The sequence below is a fragment of the Lygodium microphyllum genome, chromosome 22 (genome assembly GCF_053477565.2).
Source record: "Lygodium microphyllum isolate KBCC chromosome 22, Lygodium_microphyllum_v1.1.10, whole genome shotgun sequence".
Classification (NCBI taxonomy): domain Eukaryota; kingdom Viridiplantae; phylum Streptophyta; class Polypodiopsida; order Schizaeales; family Lygodiaceae; genus Lygodium; species Lygodium microphyllum.
In genome coordinates, this window is record NC_141156.1 from 65733139 (window position 1) to 65754581 (window position 21443).

Below are 21443 nucleotides of genomic sequence, written 5' to 3' on the forward strand. Positions count from 1 at the left end.
GTAATGATGCCCCCAAGGCAACATAACCAAGTAGAACCAAAGCCCTTAATAAGGGTAATCAATCCAATGTTGCTCGCAGCTCAGTTACATTACCAAAAAGCATCCAAGCATTAAAAGGGGCATGCCAAGTGCCATCTTCCACTTTGAAATACACAAAAACCCCACTCATTATTTCAACTTTACTAGACACGACTCTTGAAGTCCGCATCTTTTTCAATTTTCCTTCCATTCATTTAACATGCTCCTTACGAAGACCCATCTATAGCTGAAGCTCGTACACTATGGAACCACAAATACTTCTGGGAAGTTCTAGATATATGCACAAACTGTCCAATTTTCAAATACAGAGAGTCACATTGATAAACAATGATTTGGATTGTCCAAAAAACACTCCTAGTGGGTGGTTCAAGAGTTTACAACAAGCACATATAAGACACATACATACAACAAATATTACAATTATGGGAGGAGAAGAAAAGCATCGATGCAAAGTTTTCACACAGGCACTGACAAGACGGTGCGGCCCCTTCTGCTCCACAGGAGACTTGCCCAGCATTGTTCTGCACTATGGCACGATACACAGCAGCATCCTTGTGAAGGCCACCTCCAATGAGTTAAGAGAAACACCCAAAAAATACCCTTCTAAGCAGACTGGCAGCCCATGGCATATGTGCTTTTAATACCACAATGTGTGTCAATCACGAGTCCTGCTAGGATCGAAACAGCAGCAACACCGTCTCTGGACATGGACAACATTACCAAATAAAAACCAAGGCACTGTAGAAAGGTGTGCATCACCAGCCACATACAATTGGCTTAGAAATTTATAAGGATCCTGATATCCCCACTGTGCTCTTTCACTAAGAAACATCAACTCTGTTCTTTTTTCTGAACATCAATGCACATTTTAGATGCAAAAGTTACAAAGCAACAGTTCTCCAACAACTTCTAGGACAGGTTTGTGTGAACAATGATTCAGAATTTGACAGCTCAAATTAGTTCAGAGTCTGAACTTGTACCCAGATTGAAGAGGAACCTTCCGTGTTTTGTAAGGCCCCTCCAGAGTTTGTCTGAAGTAGTGAATCTCCTGGCCTTGCAGGCACACGAGCAGCTCCACCTGTTTTTTTCTCATCCCTTGCTTTATCAAAAATGACAGTAAACCCTCGTCCCGATGCTGGATCATTCACATCCCAGTCTCCAAACTTTGGTACACTTCCACTATTATCCAACTGCAAGACCACGATGCTAAATTTGTATAAGAAACAGACTTTGCAATAGATCTATTGTATATGAGCTTCTTACATCATCCACAAGGCTGAATGATAATGGCACATAATGCTTCATCCTAAAGCTGCATTCCTCCTGTATCTACTTCATGAAGGTGCAGCCATTAAAACTATTACAGATTCAGCCACTTATCTTGCCATCCCACTAGGAGAAACCTATCTAATGCCAAGAGTGTCCGTTTCTCATTTACCGCTTCAAAACATGTATTTGAAAACTGATGCGAACAAAAAAAAGGGAAGTCGTAAAAGCTCCAGCTTTGAAATGTAGACTGCTCTTGTGCGATGCAAAAGTGGTGGTGGTTGATCAAGCAATAGACCTTTGTAAATATGGGATTGCAAAGAACCTCATGAGCCAACCAAGTATCTGTTGCTTGCATAGCCTCACTTGGCATTAGGGGGAAAAAGACTCACCAGGAACATAAATTAATAATTGATTTGATTCATGCTTATAAGGCACAAAGCTTACTTCTTATTAAAAACTAATGTTAAAGCAACCTCTTTGAGCATACAAGTGTTGAGAAACCACATCATTCCGTACAGTTTCCATTCTTCATTCCCACTTTCGGTTTCGGTTTCCAGCCCCAAAAAGGCTTTCCGGGGTCTTCCGAGAGTGTCAATGCGTCATATGGGAGACTTCAATGGGCGAGACTTGGGACTGTTCGTGCCTATATATACAGCAGCTCCCATTCATTCTTCACCCACTTCGTGAGACCGTCATCTCTCTCTCCTCTCCTTCCACCGTCTCCATCCCTATTGCCAGGCGCCAATCTCCAGCTTCCTTGATCTGCATTTATGGTGGTAGTGGCTTCTCCTCTCTAGCTAGTGACCATCCCTTCATCATGGCGACAACATCACAAGGGCGGACTTCTTGTGTTTGACATCTTCTTCCCTCCTCCTTCAGCTAGCATCTACCACCATCATCCAGGCATCAAATTTGCAGCACCTGTACTCTGCATTCGCCAGTCAGGAGGCTCTACCCATTTGCGTTTGTTGTATCTGGGATCTCTACCATGACTAGCGACCTTCACCTCTACCAAGTGTCATCATTTGGGTTGTTCTCCCCTACGTTTGGCAGCTCATCCTTCAGCCATCTGTGTTTTGCTACTTGGACCCTTCTCCTCTACCTGGCGTCACATCATGCGGCTAGCATTGTCTCATCAAGCATGTGTTTGCTAATTTGGAGGCTTCTTCAGCTGTCTCCCTGCTCCACACACCGGTCTTCACCCTGCATTGCAGATTTAGAGGCTCCTCTTTGATGACAGCCTCCCTACTTCGGGCGACACCTCTTCATCCCTCCCTACTTTGCAGATTCAGAGGCTTCTTCAGAAATCTCCTTGCTCCAGGGCATCTTTTGTGCCACCGCACCCTTGTATCAGATTCACTTCATTATTACATTTCATTCATCTAAGTTTCTCTTCTCTTCTCTTCTCTTCTCAATGTTTGTCATACACACTTTGTGTTCCTCCCTGCAAAACCTACTATCTCTCTAGTTGCTTAGTCATTTCTTGATATGGTATCAAAGCCAAAGGCGCTCAATGAGCCATGAAGATCCTCTACATCAATGAAGGCAAAGACACGTTGCAGGTTCTCGACATCCACATCTGATTTCCTTACTTCTTCCGCTATGTCACTAGGAGATATCCTTCTTCTCCCTCCCACCCTCCCTTTTACAAGTTGGCACACCGATACTATGGCATCTCCACCGACACATTGCCCGTCTACTAGGTGCTCCTCTTGCAACAAGAACGGTCACACCCCCAAAGATTGTCAACATCAACCTATGCTATGTACCCCACCAGAGTATATGTGTCTTCCACCAGGCACTCCTTGTGCTACCTCTCCTTTCTGAGCCACAAAGATTTTTCTGCATCGGCTCTCAGCTTACTATGCTCAAGGCAATATGACGCATCCAACATGCACAAAGTCCTCATGAGCAGCCAAAGGCTATAAGACCTCACAAGGCGATAAGCCCTCCTAGAGACCACTACACTAAGTGGTAGTTTCCCCCACCCATTTTCGGGTCCAATAGCTCCCAAGCCCACATCTCCTCCACAATCTACTCCATTGCGAGCCCGCAACTATTCCCCACCCTTGGCTCACCCTAAGCCTCCTTCCCCACCCTCTTCTCCTCAAGTTCCAAAAGCCACCTTTGGGCACTCTCTGACTTTTGCTCCTTCCAAGCCCCCAATACCTTCTTCGACACGATTGGCAGTCCTTCCTTCATCCTCAAACACCTCCAAGTTCATGATCCATGAGTTGGAGTCCCTATCTGTCTCAGAGGGGGATCCAGAGGGGGATCTTTTTCCTTTGCCCTCACAGGGGGCATCTCCATTTTCTTCGGCTTCAAAGGGGGCTCCTACTCCTCCAATTTCAGAGGGGGACCCTACCACTCTCGAAGTTCTTCACCCACCATCTTTTACTTCCGAGGTTTGGCTCTCTTTCAAGCAGATTTAGCTCCACTGAAACCCTACATCTAGAGGATCTATCTTTGATCAGGGTCCTCGGATTTTCAGCCACGACTTTGTGACTAGGCCTTCATATTTCTTATGGCATGGTATAACAGTGCTAGTGGCTTCTCACCCAAGGTTATGTTTCAGGTTCTACTGCTCTTCTAGTCTCCTAACTATCTTCATAGGTCTCCTTTCAGCTAGCTTTCTCAGATTACACGGTGGATCTTCTTCTCTTCACCTCCATCCTCTTTTGTGCTCCTTGTTGGGCCTAGAGGGGGTGTTGAGAAACCACATCATTCCATACAGTTTCCCTTCTTCATTCCCACTTTCGGTTTCAGTTTCCAGCCCCAAGGGCCAAAAGGCTTTCTAGGGTCTTCCGAGAGTGTCAAAGCATCGTACGAGAGACTTCAATGGGCAAGACTCGAGACTATTCGTGCCTATATATACAGCACCTTCCATTCATTCTTCACCCACTTCTTTCACTCACTTCATGGGACCATCATCTCTCTCCTCTCCTTCCACCGTCTCCATCCCTATTGCCATGCACCAATCTCCAGCTTCCTTGCGTTTATGGCGGCAATGGCTTCTCTCTAGCTGGCGACCATCTCTTCATCATGGCAACAGCATCTTGAGGGTGGACTTCTTACATTTGACATCTTCTACCCTCCTTCAGCTAGCATCTACCACCATCATCCTAGTGTCAGATTTGCAGCCCCTGTACTCTGCATTTGCCAATCATGAGGCTCTACCATTTGCGTTTGCTGCATCTAGGATCTCTACCACAACAAGCGACCTTCATCTCCACCAAGCATCAGCATTTGGGCTATTCTCTCCTGCGTTTGGCAGCTCACACCCTTCAGCCATCTACGTTTTGCAGCTTGGACCCTTCTCCTCTACCTTGCGTCACATCGTGCTATTGGCGTCAGCTCATCAGGCCCGTGTTTGCTGATTTGGAGGCTTCTTCGACTGTCTCCCTACTCCAGGCACCGTCTTCAGTACACCTTACCATCAGAAGAACCGAAGCCTGGAGGCTGCTCAACATAGATCTCCTCTTTCAACTCCCTATTTAAGAAGGTAGACTTCACATCCAGCTCATAGAACGGCCATCTCCTATGGCTAGACAAGGCAAGAATTGTGCAAATAGTAGCCATCCGAGCTGTAGGGGCAAAAGTATCATGGAAATCAATGCATGGGTTCTATGCAAAACCTTTAGTAACAAGGCTGGCCTTGTGCTTGTCCAATGTGACATCACTGCAGTGCTTGATCTTGAAGACCCATTTGACTTCAATGATCTTCTTATGAGGAGGCTTCGGCACAAGATACCAAGTGTCATTCCTCTCAATCGACTCCAACTCCTCCTCCATCACTCTCCGCCAATGATCATGCTGTGAAGCCTCCTTCACGGAGGTGGGCTCACAATCCCGCATGACACGAGTCATCAAACAATAATTAGTATAAACAAGCTCGGTGTGGTGTGCCTAGTTCCTCCAAGAACACCGTGGGCCATCTTGCGGCTGCCACTCCTCAAGGACCCCCTCAATCCCTGCACCACGAAGAGTGTCACAAGCCCAACGAAGAGAAGGCCGAATCTCACCTCATCATTCTCCATCTGCTAAAGTTTGTGGAAGGTCCACTGACTGCTGAGGCGCAAGCGGGGAGTCCGATAGCTAAGGACTAAGCTCCTCATCCGAAGAAGAGTCCTCAAGAGGCACAGGCTCCAAAGGAACAGTCGCGGGCGCCCAGTTATCACCGAGATCTCCAAGAATGGGGTGTTCCTCACCCCCCTCTGAGACTAGAACTTCCACAAACCGAACATTGCGGCTCATGTAGACATCTCGCTTAACGGAATCATACAACCAATAGCCTTGAGACTACGAGCTATAGCCCATAAACACCAGTCTTTTGGAAGCCACTTCAAATTTATCACACTGTGTTTTCAAGATGTGAACATAGGCATCACATCCAAAGACCCTGAAATAAGAAACATCTGGCTTAGACCCAAAGTACACCTCATAAGGGATCATACCAACAACAACGGCAGTAGGGGATAGATTAAGAATGTGAACTGCAATAGCCACAGCCTCAACCCATAGACACCGAGGCGTCTGATAATGCTCGATCGTGGTACGGGCCATCTCGATCATATTGCGATTCTTCCACTCCAATATGCCATTCTCCTGAGGGATGTTTGTATTGGCAAACTCTTGGTGAATACCACAATCTACACAAAAACAAGCAAGCTCATTAGAAAAAAATTCTCTGCCCTTATCCGATTGTAAGGTCTTCAATTTCTGGCCCAATCAGTTCTCCTCAAAGAGCAACCAATCCGTAAAGTTGGAGAAAGCCTCCAACTTCAGCTTCAAGAAATAAGCTAATGTCCTCCTGCTGTAATCATCCACAATTAGCATAAAATACAAGCTCCCTCTAAGGGACTCCATCTTCATCGGTCCACAAAGATCGGTAGAAACAAGCTCGAAGGGTGCTAAAGACTGCCTCGAAGCCTTGTTGGAAATAGCATCACAAGTTTGCTTCCCACGGATGCAAGATACACAAGGTTGCTAGCTCACCACAATATCCGGCAAACCTGAACAAGCTATCCCTTAGATGCCTTCCGAAGGTAATCATAGTTGAGGTGGCCAAACGGAGCATACCAAAGCTCGAACTAAGTTTGAGAGGTAAGAAGAAGAGCAGTCAAGATAGAAGAAGACTGCAACTTATAGACTCCATTCTCTTCATATCCTGAAGAAAGCACCTGTCTCAATCCACGATCAAGAATCTGAAAAGAATCCACATCAAATTCGACCAAAAGACCCAGGGCACAAATCTTGTGCACCAAAAGTAGATGGTATCCCAAGACCAGCACATAAAGCATCTCAGATGTATAGGCACCACCTCGCCCGTCTAGAATAACATGCATATCACCCCATCCCTAAATAGGAATAGATGAACTATCACCAATGAGAATCCAGCCATGCGAAGGCCCGAATGAGTAACACCTCTGCTGCTGAAGGAGTCATGTGCCATGAAGCACCACTGTCAATAATCCACTCTCAAGTATATGGGTCCGTCAACGCAGCATCAGAAGCCGTCAGGGTCGATTCCTCAACCACTTCCAAGTGGAGGAAAGCAACTGATAGAAAGCAACCTCAGCTCCGAAATCCTTTGAAGATTTCTCCTTCTTCTCCTTGTCAGGGCAATCCTTGTTCCAATACCATGTCTTGCCACACATGTTATAAGTAAACTCCTTTTCCTTGTCCTCCTCAAATTTGGCCTCCTTTTTCTTTTGGTCCTTTCCCTTCTTCTAAGAGGACTAACCAACCAAGGCCTCAGATTTAGAAGCATTTGTCCCTTTCAACTGCTCTTGGTCCAAGACCATAGGAACCAACTCCTCCCACCAAAGAGTCTCAGACAAGCATTTGTCCCTTTCAACTGCTCTTGGTCCAAGACCATAGGAACCAACTCCTCCCACCAAAGAGTCTCAGACCGCCCTATGGCAATCAAGACAGAATAAAAACCAGTGAACAAGATGGTAACTGTGAAAGAAGAGTTATCGCCATGTCTTCAAAAGTGATCACCTTCCCTGCGTTTTGCACTTGCATCTCAAGCTGCGTCAGCTTGTTAATATGCTCCCGCATAGAAGATGACTTGTTGACACTCATGGTCCACAATATACTTCCAAAGAGACTCGTTTCATGACAGTCATTCGATTGTACATTTGATCAAGCTCAAGCCACATCTCTCGGGCCACCATCAAATGCTTAATATAAGAGATAATAACTTTAGTGCATGAGAGAAATAAAAACGAGCGAATGCGAGCATTGAGTTTGTTCCAATGTGCCTAAGCCTTAGCCAGCTCCATCTGATCTCTAAAAGAGAGTCTAGACTTGTTTCGCAAAGAAGGACGATGAATAGCCTCCATAATAAGCTCCGCTAAATCATAGGACTCCAAAATGGCAAGCATCATCACCCGCCAGATGCGGTAGTTCTTGCCATCAAGCTTTTAATCTGATGGAAGAGCCGGTAACACGAGCACCTTCCGGTCCATGATCGCTTGAAACTCTGTCTCGGCCTCAGAAGACATCTTCACCTACAATGTCTATACAAAACACAAAAAACAGCCCCCTCTAACTATGTGAATGCAACCTGCTAGGGCTCTTCGCCGCTCATCTCGCTCCTTTACAAGCCGGAGGCAATGAAAATGTAAAATCTGCACTTGAAGGCCCAAAACGCAGCCTTATTCCTTCTCTAACAGCAAAAATCAACAATATCTTCAACAAATCTTCTCCTTTCTCACATACCCAAGCTCGCCTCAACCTTGTTCTGATGCACAACCCTCCTACTCGCTCTTAAACACTGAAAACGCAGCCTTGTGTCGCACTGAAAACTCCTCTTCAGGTGGATCCACTCTTGGTCAATCCTTCGATACTCTGATACCATGCCGAAGTGAAGTAATGTGGAAGCATATGACCAAGACAGAGTGAACAAAGAGAGGAGAAAAAAAGAGAGTAAAACACAAAAAATCTACAATGAGGAATGTTGTATGAGGATGCAGATATATACACGGGTGCAGAGAGAATGTCTACATATGACCAAGAAAGAGTGAACAGAGAGAGGAGAGAGAGAAAGAGATAGTAAAACGCAAAACATCTACAATGAGGAATATTGTATAAGGATACAAATATATACATGGGTGCATAGAGAATGTCTACATATGTCTCCACCTCGAAGATCTCACTCTCCGTGAACCTCGAGGATAGACTCTATGGTCTACAACCTAAAACCTGAGAGCACAACTATAAAAGAGTGTGGAGACTGGGGCCAATAAACAGGTCACAAATAATACTGCAAATAATGCACGTCAACTGCATTTGGACAAAAAATTGTCCAATTGTAGCCCCACTGCCCAACCTGATACATGTCTCCAGCCTGTCGCCTCTTGACGCCAGTTGCCACGTGGACTACCTATTGCACCTACCTATCCAAGGAATGTCAAGCTCTAACAATCCACTCCTGTCCATTTTGCACATATGACCTCGATGCTACTTGAGCATGAGGCGCCTTTGTGGTTACAAGGGTGGCTTTCGTCATCTTATGAAGGTTCCAATGAGGCTTTTGCAATTTCAGAGAGGGGTTCGAAGAAGAAGACCCAGTGTTACCACTGTGGGGAGAAAGGTCATTTACAGAAGAACTCCAAAGAGTTAGCGGCTCCCAGGAAGCAAGAGCAGAAGACGAAGCGGGATGCAGACTCCTCCAACAAGTCATCATCTGCCTTAGACTTAGACTTTGATCCTCCAGCCCCAGCGAAGGCCTAGGCGTAGACAGGATCAACTTCTTCGGCTCGCAGGTGTTGGGAATAAAGGCCCTTGTACCTTTAAATGTGCTCGAGTATGAACACACCCTTAGCACTTGTACTTACACATATATATCTATCTAAAAACCTAAAAGTACACACTTGTCATTGTACCTAAAAACGTGCACACTCTGATCTGCTCGCTCTCACTCTCTCTATCTCTCCGCGACTAAGGAACACCTACTATCTCGATCCTCGTGCCTAACCCGTCACTACAAGCTGGTATCAAAGTGGACAAGAGAGCTCTGGTGTTGCAGGAGTCCCAAGTGGACTCAATGAGCAGCAGTCAACAGTCAACAAGCAAGCAGGTCGTGAGGTCGTTTTCTGACTTGGCAAGCAAGCGGAAGGCATTCAGTTGCAGCAGTTTTGACAGTCGGTTGCAGCAACTAACGAACGACAGGTGACCACGCCTAAAGACACGCTGCAGGCAACCCCAGACGACACGCTGCAGACGACTAGGAGTAGATTGGACACGTCAGTAGACAGCGGTCAGGTGACCAGCAAACGACTAGCAAGTGGAGCGACGACTACTGGACTGGCGACGACCAGCAGTCGCGACCAGGCCAACGCAACCACCATACGTGACGGTCGGGCAACGGCGTGTAACAGGCAACAAATGGATCACGGTGTCGGAGGGGTTTTTGTCAAAAGGTCGAATCCACCGGGGATCAGAAGTAGAAGGAAGTAGAGATAGGAGATGAAAGAGACGATAGAGAATACCCAAGTGGTAAACACGACAAAAACAAATCACAATGAATTAAAACAATATGTATTGAAAGAACCTAGAATCTTTGCTCTACTCAGAAGCAATCTCCAGGCATTAGTTCTCCTGGAGCTCCTTCGTAGACCAAAAAAGTGGATCAGAAAAATCAGCTCTTTCTCTGTTGCCCGGAATCCAAATCTGATGGCTCCGTTGGCTCTGAAAGGGGGGTAAAACCGCAGGACACCTGCTCACGGATCTCCCAGATCACTCCTTCTCTCAGTTCAATCTGCAGTTTTCAGCCTGTTTACAGCGATCGCGACGCGCGCGATTTTGTCAATCTGTCCTTGTGAAAAATCCCTAATTGGCTGAAAAAGCAACTAGCTTTTTGCATACCATCCTAATCTAGAAGCTTTTTCTAACTTTTTCAGATTTTTACAATAAATAATATCAAAAATAGACTAAAATTATCCAAAAATCTAGTATTTTCGGATAATTCATGCAACTCGCACTAGTACTAATGGCTCAGATCACATTGACTCTCTAGATCAATAGAGAAGTCGGATAATGATGCATTCCATACATTTTTACACTATGTCCTCATAACATCACGACAACGGCTGACAGGTCATGCGACCCGACTCAAAGGTCAACCGGACCCCCCGTCATTTTTTTTCCAAATCAGAAATCCTATTTTCTACCAAATCTCTTTTAATTCCTTTCTTTTGTCCATAGTTCATGCACTGGAGGCACAGATCTCAGATCTGTGCAAAATTAAGCCAATAATTTCGGGCTTTTCTCGAATTTGGGGATCTCAATGCAGAACTGGATAATTTGACTGAGAAATTGCAAAGTCGGTTCACATTTGCCAGGGAATTTTGGGGATTTTTCACATTTTAGTGAAATTCTTTTAATTTCACTGAAATTAGTGCACACAGGACTTAGAAAATTTGGAAATTTGTCCAGATTTGGTGTGAGCAAGATGCAACAATGATATCTGTCTCAAAAATTGCACGAATTTCTGACATTTTGTCCCTGACATGTAGGCCTTTTAATGTACATGCACAAATTGGGCTGAAATTTACCCAATTTCTCGACATTGATGCACATTGGACCGCGTGCAATTTGGGGCTTTTGCAGTTTGGACAAAATCTGTGCAACATTTGGTCACTTTATGTACATGCAGGTTGAATTCCACGCAATTTGGACATCAACACTTGGTAAAATTTGGGGGCTTTGCTGAAATTGTTCTATTTTGGCAAAATTGGCATGTTCTATGCATGACAAAGAAAATGCAGATGTGTGGTTGATGCTTTGAGCACAAAAATTTTGGGGCTTTTGACTGTTCGTGTCAAACTTTGTGCCCGTGGGTACATGTACAACAAAAATTGCAGCTAAAATTTTGGGATTTCTCATGTAATGTGATGTATATGCCCTTGGAACAGCTGTAATCAGTTGTGGAATGCTGTAGCACATGGTTTGGTGCTTCTGAAAATTTAATTACAGATCTGAAATCTGTGCTTCTACGTGGTCATTTATTGTTGGTTGGTACTTGTTTGTACCTTGGTCACTTGGGTGACAGTTTGGCCTGCATTTACCGTTTTTTTTTTGTCACATTTGGGCTGAAAATCATGGCTGACAACAATGACAGCAGTAATCTCATGCACATAAAGAAGCTTGAAGGAGCACATAACTTTGCAATTTGGCAAAAGCAAAGCTACAATATCCTGTTGCAAAAGAAGCAAGCAAAGCCGATTAAAACCAAAGGGGCAAAGCCCGTGGACATGGAACAATAAGATTGAGATGAGTTAAATGAGCTTGCATGCTCAACCATTGAGCTATCGATTTCTGATGCCTTGTTATTTAATATTGAAGGTTTGGATTCTGCATATGCTATATGGACTCGACTGGAAGAACTGTATGCACAGAAGAGTGCTGCAAGCAAAGTGTATTGGCTAAAAAAGCTTATGGATTTGCGTATGAAAGAGGGTATAGCAATGTCTACTCACTTGAGTGAGTTTAACTCCATTTTCAGCCAGCTGGTTGCCATGAAGTTCATGATTGATGAGGAATTTAAGGCTACTTTCTTGCTTTGCACACTACCAGAGAGTTGGGATACATTCAGGTTTGCTATGAGCAATTCTAATGTGATCCTTTTGTATGCTGATGTAGAGAGTGCTCTACTCGTGGAAGAAATGAATCGGCAGAACGATGCATCCAATAAGTCTTCCAGTGCTTTGCATACTAGGGGCAGATCACAGCAAAAAGGCAAATATAATGGCAAGGGACGCAATAAATCACATGGCAAAGATGTTGAATACCATCATTGTGGCAAGAAGGGTCACTTTAAAAATGACTACTACAAATAGAAAAAAGAGAAAGGAAAAGGCAAGAAGACAGATGATAGCAAGGAAGAGAAGAAAGACAATCAGCCTAAGAATAGCAATGTCAAAATTGAAGAGATGAATGTAGTCACTCATGACAGTGATATTGGGAGTGACGTACTCTTTGTCTCTTCACACTTTGGCCATTGCATGCCTGGATTCTTGATTCAGGTGCTTCCTTTCATGTCGCCCCTCATCATGAGTGGTTCTCTAACTATACAGGGGGTCAACATGTTGTCCATCTTGAGGACGATTATGCATGTGACATTGTAGGTATTGGCAATGTGCAGTTGCAGTTTCAGCATGGCTCTGTCTTTACACTTCAACATATACGGCATGTACCTCAACTCAAGAAGAGCTTGATTAGCACAGGGCAACTAGATAATGATGGTTTTCATTCCACCTTTGGTGATGGAAAATGGAAGATCTGTAAGGGATCTAGAGTGATTGCCAGAGGTTTACAAGAGTGATACTTTGTATCAACTTCATGTATCTAGTGTGCGTGACCATGTTGTTGCCATGACCGAGCAGCCAAGTGTTTCTTTGTGGCATGGCCGGTTGGGACACACGAGTCAAACTGGAATAAAAGTACTTTCGCGTTTGGGTTACTTGCCTTGTCTTCGTTATGCTAATTTTGAGCATTATGATCATTGTATTTATGGCAAACATGCACAAACGTCTCATAAAAAGTTTCTTTCGCTAAAATCTTCTCCTCTAGAGTTAGTACATTCAGATGTATGTCAGATGCCAGGATTATCTTTAGGAGGAAAGAAATATTTTGTCACCTTTGTCGATGATGCTACACGGAAGGTATGGGTTTATCCTATTCGTAGCAAGGATGAAGTGCTAGACATATTTAAAAACTTCTTGGCATTGGTTGAAAATCAGACTAATAAGACAATTAAGTGTCTTTGCTCTGACAATGGTGAGAAATATGTGTCGAGGCCCTTCATGCATTTTGTGACAGCAAAGGGATAAAGAGGGAGCTCACTGCCCCTCATAATCCACCCCAAAATGGAGTTGCAGAGCATATGAATCGAACCGTACAAGATAAGGTCCGTACGATGATGTCTCATGCTCCATTACCCCGTGGTTTTTGGACAGAGCCTGTTATGACAGCCGTTCACTTAATTAATCGGTCACCAAACAGGTCTTTGGGAGGGGGGGGAGTTCCCCAAGAAGCGTGGTCAGGCAAGCCACCTTCATATGCTCACCTGAAAGTATTTGGCTGCGAGGCTTTTGTACACATTCATAAAAAAAAACGCAGCAAACTTGAGCCAAAGTCCTGTAAATGTATTTTCCTAGGATATGGTGATGAGGGTGAAATGGGGTATAGATTGTGGGATCTCAAGAAAAGGAAAGTAGTACGTAGCAATGATGTTATCTTCCGGGAAGATCGTATGCATAAACAGCCCGAAAAGACTGAGAAGATCCGTAGGATTGTATTTTGGAAAGAAATACCCTTTGAACAGTAAAATGTGCCCACTGTACAACAGCAAATACCTGCTGTAAATAAACCTGTAAATGCAGAAAATAATGCTGGAAATGATCAGCCAGCTATTGCCCATGATAATGAGCCACTACATGTGCAGGAACAACCAGAACAACAAGCTATTAATGCTGATTTGCAGGCTGAAATGCCAGGACAGCAAGCTGAAAATGCTCAACCACCAACAAACAATGATCATTGGGTTAAGAGATCATCTAGGGCTACTAGACAACTTGACACATTTGTTCCTGGTACAAACAATGTGGCTGATTATGTCATGTTGACAGACTATGGTGAACCGTCTTGCTTCAAGGAAGCAATGGACAAACAGGACAGTAAGAAATGGTATAAAGCCATGTTGTTAGAAATGGAATCTCTTGAGAAAAATGGCACTTGAGACTTGGTGCAGTTGTCTAAAGAGCAGAAAACACTTCCATGCAAATGGGTTTACAAGATGAAGGTCACTTCTGGTTCCTCACCAAAGTACAAAGCAAGATTGGTAAGGGATACAAGCAGAAGCATGAAATTGACTTTGATGAGATTTTCTCTCCTATAGTCAGTGACTACATTGAGAACCATTTTGGGCTTGGTTGCAGCTGAAGATATGGAGCTCATACAGATGGATGTAAAGACTACATTCTTACATGGTGATCTGCATGAGAACATATATATGCACCAACCTGAAGGGTTGGTTGAACAAGGGAAAGAGAAAGAGAAGATGGTATATAAACTCAAAAGGGGTTTATATGGGCTGAAACAAGCACCAAGAGAATGGTATCATAAGTTTGATATATTCATGCAGTCTCAATGCTTTCATAGAAGTCAAGTGGATCACTGCTTGTACACCAAGAAGGCAGCAAATGGCAGCCTGATAATCTTGGTTTTGTATGTGGATGACATGCTGATTGCTAGCAGGGATACTCATGCCTTGGGCTCACTGAAGCAAAGTCTTCATGGCAGCTTTGACATGAAGGATCTTGGTGATGCAAATCACATTCTTGCCATGCGAATACTTAGAGATAGATCAAAAGGCTTACTTTATCTATCTCAACAGTATATCTCCAAGGTTTTGTAGCGTTTCAATATGGAGAAAGGAAAACAATTGGGGTTCCATTGCCTCCATATGTGAAACTCAATGCAGAGGATAGCCCTACATCTGATGATGAGAAGGCTGAAATGCCCAAAATACCATATGCTTCAACTGTTGGCAGTTTGATGTATGCTATGGTTGCTACATGTCCTGACATTGCCTTTGCAGTAGGAGTGGTTAGCAGATACATGGCAACCCCTGGCAAGAAACATTGGGATGCACTGAAAGGTATTATGAGATACCTCAAAGACATAAAGGAGTTGTGCATCTGCTTTGGAAAGCATAAGGCATATGTTGTTGGCTTTACGGATGCAGACTATGCTAGTCATCCGGATTGCAGAAAATCCACTTCTGGATATGTGTTTACTTTCACAGGAGGAGCAATCTCCTGGATCTCCAGGCTACAAAAGTGTATTGCATTGTCTAGGCAAAGTAAATGGCTGCCACTGAGGCATGCAAGGAGGCTTTATGGCTTCCACGTCTGGTGGGAGGGCTTGGCATCACAAAGTTACCTGTTCTCCATTGTGATAGTCAAAGTGCTATCATGCTAGCATGGAATCCTGTCTTTCATGCAAAGACAAAGCACATACAAGTGAAATATCACTTCATTAGAGATGTACTTGACAGCAAGAGCATTGAGCTTGTCAAAGTGCATACATATGATAATCCTACAAACCTTCTCACGAAGGGTCTTCCAACAGAGCGGTTTGCTCATTGCCGACAGATGATAGGAGTTGTACATATATATGTATTTCAGCTTCGTACATACCTAGACTAGCTGATTCTTTTCTCCTCTTAAAGCACATTGCCTTTAGGTGGGAGGTTGTTGGGAATAAAGGCCCTCATGCCTTTAAATGTGCTCGGGTGTGAACACACCCTTAGCACTTGTACTTACACATTTCCAACATTATTTTCTCCTTCCTCTACTGCATTATTTCACCTGTAAATGCAAAAAATAATAGGGTCACTTCCTCTACTACTTACTAGTAGTGGTGATAACAGCATCCCTCAAGACATGCCAGAGAGGGAGTGTGAGAGTGGACGGATGGGGCATCTACGTCTCATCTATACATCTATACAAATGCTGAGAATCTAGAGGGGGACTTCCCTGTTGCATCAATTGAAGTCTGGCAGATTCAAATCATGGAGCTAGGTATTGATATCCAAGTTCGTAATGGGCTATCTAACAGAAGACTTGATTGGTTCCTAGTCATGAGTTCACATGAGGGGACACTTTGGCAGTCTGGCCAAAGCCAGGGAATCCATGATCACATATGTTTCAGAGACATTTTTGACAAGCTGATCATGTATGCTACTGAGAGACATTGGGACAAACACAAAGATATGCGTTGATCTTCTCTATTTTCAAGTGCTAGAATGATTAACATCGACATTAGGCTTTCTCTGAGGCACCTTGCTGGTAGCTTATGCACCCATTGCTTGGGTATCCATGGTTCTACTTGGTGGTTCTATGTTGTATGGTTTATGCTTCATTATCATTGTACCATTGTATTGTATCCAATCACCCATGATCTAAGAAAGGATGTTAGCAAATATATCAACTCATGTGTGAGATTGCGTATACTTTAGGGTTGGGCATTATTAGATTCTTTTAGGCATTTTTTATGATCTACATATTGATCATATTTAACATTTATTGCTGGCCTACCAGCATTAAATGCTCACCAACCTGATCATATTGAGAACATATTTTTGTCGTATTTATTTAAGCTCTTTCTTCTCAATCAGTCACTCACTCACCGTCACACTTGTGGATCTTCTATTGGGGAGAGGAACCAGTACCAATGCACACAGCAAGTGACTTACTTTTGTATGCGACTATCTCATGTTGAATATATGGATTCCATTTCCCAAACATACATTTAAGTTCTCATCTGTATCGTTTTCTTCAATGTTCCTGCTTTCCTTTCTATTTTGTCTTGTGTTCAGCAATTTATTTCAGCATATGTTTATGCTTCCACTATTGCATCCACTTCTGATAGTTGCAACTAATGTGATTTGTGCTGTCATGAGGGCATCTATTTTTGAAACCTCACTTAACATATAGAATAATTTTTAATCACATGATTAAGTAAATGTTGCACATGTGAGGTGCAACTAGGATTGAAGTAAATTTACGAGCCCCGGACCCAAAGAAATCACGAGATGTCAAAGGCAAAAGTTGCTATAAGTTATGCCACACAAGTACTTGGTGGTATCTGGTGTCAGTTGTTGGCCTAGGTCATCCATGTGGCCATAAATATCAGTCGTCGATGACACTAGAGAAGTGGCATTTAATGGTATCTAACACTAATCTGATAGTCAAAAATGGTGCAAAGACACTCGAGAGTGAAAGTTGCCTAACCAATTTAATTATTGGCCTGCCAGATTATTTTTCAGAGCACAGAATTAATTATTAGATAAATTTTCACTATTTAAAGTATGAAAATTAATATTCAATTACAAAAACTGCTGAAAAAACCATTTGGGAATGCTACCACTTGTCAAAAATGCCCATACAAGACTGAAAAACGTCTTTAGAGGCTGAAGAGAGGCATTTTTATGAATTCAGCCTGCAAGAGAGAGGGAGAGGAGACTGTTGGTCTGATTTGACCCCATTGGAGGATCTTCTGAGACTGCCAAGGGCAAAAAAAGACCAATCAACAACAAGAGACAACATGTACATGCTGTTGAGACAGGGCAGCAACAATAAATGATTAATTTTCTTCAGTTCTTTGCATCTAAAAGCTGTTGTGGCAGGGCAACAACTGCATTTGACTGATTTTCAGTCACTCTTCGCGACAAAACTCTGAATTTCCTCTTTCTACAGCTTTCTCTCTCTTCTCCCAACCATTTCACAGCTTTGCTCCGAAGATCTCAGCATTTGGACCCTTGGAGGCTGAGAAATTTTAGATTTATCTACTGTAAAACCTAATCTGCAGTAGAAATTAGGATTTAGCACCAGCAGCCTCAAGAAGCATGCCAAAAATTGAAAGCTTCAAGACTTGGATTCAACAAGGCTAAAGCTGTTTTTAGCCTATTCTAGTGGAGGGACCAGCAAATAATTGAATTTAGGGCATTTTCCATCTTCATCAAAGTGGGTGAAGGCTAATTGATTGCCCGAATCAAAGGGCAAACCAGATTAAAGACTTGCTGGTGATTCATTACAGTAAGAAAAGTTGGAATACCAAAAGGGATTGGGAGAATCAACTTCTTCTTCAATAAAGCTAAAGAAATACTGAAAGGGCCACCAACTTTGGAGTCAATCAGGTGTGCATTGTCCAAGATCAATAGATGAATTTGTATTTTCAGATTTGCATTTATTGTTTGCTACTGTAATTAAGTTGTAATCACGAATTTACCACCCATCCACGGAAGGAAGGCTGGTTACATGTGCCATCTTAAAAAAGTGTCTCTTTCAAGCTTTTTATCACTTGTATATTCTACAACACCAAGTCTAGAGCTAGGACTCTTCGCGTATATTACTCAAGATAGACTTACTATATCTAACATAAGCATACAAATTAAATGATTGGGCTACCATAGTTTAACACTCTACCCAAGTTCTACAATCTTTTAAACGCTGCATCAACTTAGTATGAAGCTACTCAAGTTGGTGAAATAACTAGTAATATTTCATTGGTTCTTCCTTGGATTTAGATTGTGACCTAAAGCACATTTTTTCTTGCTACAAAATATTGGGTGGTTTTTTCTACAAACCCAAAACATTGGACTCTCTCACCAAGGGAGAGTTCCTAATCTAAAATGAAATGATTCAATCACAGTACTTACCTTTTGGCACCTCATCTTCATAGCTTACATGATCTCCTTACCAAAGCCTCAAGCCCTCAGTAATGCCTTGGATAAAATATTGTGTGACAACCTTGTTCAACCCGTTAGAATTCAAAATGAGGATGACATGCAATCCAAATATTGTGTGGAATGGGTTGGTATCTTGGTTTTGCAAGACATTCTGTCTTATCGTAATATAGCAGAGAACCTTCTCATTCTATATACCTAAGTTTTTACAAGGGGAGCTAGCATTCGTACTATTTTCAAGGTTGTCATCATGTACGATAAGATATGATATAGTACAATATGATAAAATACGATACTAATTGATACCTTAAGATCTTATAAGGTATGGTAAGCTATTAGTACGAAATAAAAAATTGCCTTGGTTATTTTGGACTATAGATGATAGAGCACATGTTTAGAGCTAAAATAGCAATGTCACTTAAGCAAGGCAAAACCTAATGCATGATATGCACAACGCACTACAAGTATACAAATGGGAGAGTATACATGGTACATCGTACATCATACAAAAAAGTAAAGTGTAGGGTGGATGGACAAAGAGGCTCTTCATTGTGTGTGTGTGTGTGTGTGTGTGTGTGTGTGTGTGAGAGGCTTGGCAGTTTAGGGCGAGAGGGGGAGATGGGAGAGAGAGAGACATAGAGAGGAGAGAGAGGCTTGGAATTGCATATTCATCTTGGAAGTTGGAGCGAGTGAGTAAGAGAGGCTTCAAATTATGATAATAAACATAAGGCTTGGAAGTTGGAAGATATAGAGTATGGTCCAATCTTCATGGGCAAAAAGTCTATTTTTTGGTACAAAAATTGGTACAGTATAAACTGTATGGAACAAATCAGTCCATGAGTAGTACGAATGCAACTAAATTATAGTAATAAACATAAGGCTTGGAAGCTGGAAGATATTGTACAGTCCAATCTTCATGGGCAAAAAGTAGTCTATTTTTTGGTATGAATTGGTACGGCTATATACTGTCCAGTATAACACGAACCATATGGAACGAACCAATACAGAAGTAGTACGAATGCAACTAAATTATGATAATAAACATAAGGCTTGGAAGTTGGAAGATATTGTATGGTCCAGTCTTTATGGGTAAAAAGTAGTCTATTTATTGGTACGGATATTTACCATACGGTATGAACCATATGGAACGAACCAGTCCAGAAGTAGTACGAATGCAACTATGACTATTTTTGAAGTAAAAGGCATGCAAGTTTCCCCAGCTCTGACAACTGGCATTAGTACACAGACAAATGTCAAACGCGACAGAAACAAATCCCGGTGGCCAGCTTCTAAACACGTAGTGCTACAAACAGTGCAACAAACTGATGAAAACAATCAAACTTCAACGATTTCAAAGTTTTGAAAAATGGAGTAATGGAACGTGTACAAAGCAATCGAAACTTTCAGAATCAAGAAGTTTCAACAGAGAGGAATGGACTGGCAGAAATGCAGGCAAGACAGTCAAACTTTCAGAATTCAAAAGTTTAGACAGATGAATGAATGAACAGAAATGTGTACAAAACAGTGAAACGTGCACGGGACAATGAGAAATGCACATCAGAAAATAAGAAAGACTGAGGACTTACCGCCATTGAAGGAGCAAGAGGGGGCAAGGCAAGAGACCACACGGGGAAAGCCTTGTCTTACCTTCTCCTGTTCTTCCCTTCCTTCCTTCCTTCCTTCCTTCCCTCCTCCTCCTCCTCCTCCTTCTTCTTCTTCTTCTTCTTCTGCTGCTGCTGCTGCTCCTCCCTCTTCTTCGTCTTCGGTGCGGAAGCGCGAAAAAGGTCTATAGACAGCTTTTATCACGTTCCCTGATTTTGTGGCGCCTTTTACTAATTTGAGATTAAGATTTGGCGACCGGCGCTAGCCGGTCAGCTTTCAGGCCACGTGCGAGTCGCTCACATTTTGACCAACTCGAACATGAGTGGGGTCACACGCAGACGTGCCAGACCTTTTACATCACATAAGTCAAGTTCGCTAGGTGTGAAATGTTTTTTTTCTCTCTTACTTACTAAATTTAATGTTACCTTTACTTTTGAATGCAAGTAGAGAGTAGACATGTGGCATGTCTTTTTTCTCTCTAACTTATTATATTTATAATCATAATTACCTTTACTTTTGAACGCAAGTACAAACTAGATGTGTGGCAGCACTCCAAATGTGTCTCGTGAAGGCCTTAAGTCTAGCCTAACAATGGTAGAGATTTTTTTTCCTAATGCATCAATTTTTTTTTAATGATTAGGCCTCATCCAAATATTTGCATTGTGCACCCCTAAAAGCTCTGTCGCATCGGGGCTACCAAGGTGAAGAGTGTCGCTGCAAAACCCATTAGCAAACTGGTCTCACTGAATGGTTCATCAACATTATAATTGCTTCAGTCGTGGTGTGGGTGTTAGCTTTCAACAAAACTACCAAGCACTCATTGGTTCAATCCTTCGACTGCATTAACAACAGCCAATAGGATTCCTTCTATCATGAACGTTTAGCCACATGAGCTAATAGTGTGGTAAAAAATTACGAGTTTTCTAGCTAGAAAAAAGTTGATAAAGTAAGGAGCCAATCCGAACACCCATGGTTGTTGCAATGTTTTAGATATGTGTAGCCACTAGCACCGCTATAAAACTTGCACTTTCGTGAGTGTTTGTGGGGCAACACAAGGTTAAGGAGTCCCTGCTCCTCCTCAACAACTTGGCAAGCCCAACTCTAAGGCTTACTTCCTATATCGATTATGTTTTTAATTTCCAACCTCTAAGTTGCTCAATCCAAGACTTGGACCCTTAACCATGCAATCATCCTAGTGATTCACTTGTCACTTATTGGGAGAGGATTGATTTTTTGGCATGCTTGCTTACCCTTCAAATTTGCACACAAATCC

At 42.8% G+C, this 21443-nt stretch overlaps 1 protein-coding gene across 1 annotated transcript; it reads right to left on the reverse strand.

The window, feature by feature from the left end:
- Positions 1–297: 297 nt before the first annotated feature.
- LOC148017243 (uncharacterized) lies at positions 298–20628 on the reverse strand. Its single transcript, XM_087662729.1, has 4 exons — positions 20596–20628; positions 20216–20431; positions 1020–1229; positions 298–739 (listed from the first exon to the last, which is right to left on the reverse strand). The coding sequence occupies exons 1-4, from the start codon at positions 20626–20628 to the stop codon at positions 695–697; spliced, it is 504 nt and encodes a 167-aa protein (XP_087518855.1). The 3' UTR covers positions 298–694.
- Positions 20629–21443: the final 815 nt, after the last annotated feature.